This window comes from Mandrillus leucophaeus, unplaced genomic scaffold (assembly GCF_000951045.1).
Source record: "Mandrillus leucophaeus isolate KB7577 unplaced genomic scaffold, Mleu.le_1.0 Scaffold272, whole genome shotgun sequence".
In the NCBI taxonomy this organism is placed as follows: domain Eukaryota; kingdom Metazoa; phylum Chordata; class Mammalia; order Primates; family Cercopithecidae; genus Mandrillus; species Mandrillus leucophaeus.
The window spans coordinates 957,095-958,520 of NW_012102832.1; the positions used below are offsets into that span (position 1 = coordinate 957,095).

The following is a 1,426-nucleotide window of genomic DNA, read 5'->3' on the forward strand; positions in this document are numbered from 1 at the left end:
TCTGTAATCCCAGCTACTTGGGAGGCTAAGGCAGGAGAATAGCTTGAACCCAGGAGGCAGAGGTTGCAGTGAGCTGAGATCACGCCACTGTACTCCAGCCTGAGTGACAAGCGAGACTCTGTCTAAAAAAAAAAAAAAACCACCTATACACTTAAAATATGTGCATTTCATGTAAATTATTTGTAGAGGGATGGGTAGAATGCCTCAATGCCCCATTGGTGGTTTAGTCTCTCTGCTCAGAGGGTCGTCAGCCACAAGAAGATGCTCAGGGATAAGAAGGGACCTGTTTCCCAGCAGCCCAGGCTTCACTGCCCACCTCCCTGCTATCCACATTGTCCAAGTGGCATATCCCACAGCCCTATAGTCACTCCTTTCAAGGAGCCCACATCCCCTACCTGTAAGCCATATCCAGGGACTTTGGACAAAACAGGGGAGGAATTTGCCATCCTCTTCTGAGATCTAAGAGATGAAAATACACAGTCATTGAAAAAGAAAATACATATAGGTCCAATTTAAGTATCTTATGCTGAACCATGCTTCTTGCTTCCAATGTGACCTTTCCGCCTCCCAGCTGTTACCTGGCAGTACGTTTCTCTATTTGAACTGTCTATGCCGAAAGATGCATCAGCACAGTCAAATTTTCCTGTGAAAAACTGTGGGCCTCGCTTCTAAGCCCCAACGCCTGAACACATTCTCCTCTCACTTCATGCTGCTATTCCGGGGATGAATAGTGACTCAGCAGCGGCGGAGCTGACTGCTCCCACGGGAAGACACGCAGAATGGGACCACATGGGCCACCGTCCATTAAAAAAAGCATATATAAAGCCCACTTCAGTCTTGAAGGAATCCTAAGCTGAGATGAAACAGTCACCCCCAGGATGTCTGACCTACCTAAGACCTACTAGGCTAAAGTCAGCTCCATTAAGGGTCTCTCTCCAGCAGCATGGCCGAGATACCCACTCACATTTAGCGTCTCCAAGGCACTCTAGCATTAGATGGCAAGCTCTGTGGGCATAGGGCCCATGTTCAAGTATTCATTACTGAATGCCCAGTACCTGGCAGCTCCCAGCACAGGGGAGGTGTTCATGTCTGTGGAATGAATGAGTGAATGAGCAAGTGAATCAACGAGAAGGGAGGCCAGTCGCCACATGCTCACCTCCCTGCACTGTGCTCATCCTCACTGCTGGAACGATCACTACTCGAGCTTCTGTGCTTATGTTTCTTGTGCTTCTTTTTCTTCTCCTTCTTTTTCTTCTTCTCCTTTTTTTCCAGACTCATTTGCAACTGGAAAATGCCGAGAACACAAACACACAAGATTACTGAGACCAGCCAGTGCCTATAATTCCAGCACTTTGGGAGGCCGAGTCGAACAGATCATCACTTGAGATCCGGAGTTAGAGACCAGCCTTGCCAACATGGCAAAACC

General features: G+C 48.0%; 1 protein-coding gene across 1 annotated transcript in view; it reads right to left on the reverse strand.

Moving 5' to 3' along the window:
- The window catches only part of CWC25 (CWC25 spliceosome-associated protein homolog (S. cerevisiae)), a 29,417-nt gene that overhangs the window by 6,783 nt on the left and 21,208 nt on the right, over positions 1–1,426 (reverse strand). The window contains exons 5-6 of the mRNA XM_011984710.1: positions 1,157–1,284; positions 396–459 (exon numbers count right to left, since the gene is read on the reverse strand). Of these exons, the coding sequence (XP_011840100.1) occupies positions 396–459; positions 1,157–1,284 (192 nt within the window). The remainder of the gene's footprint in view (positions 1–395; positions 460–1,156; positions 1,285–1,426) is intronic.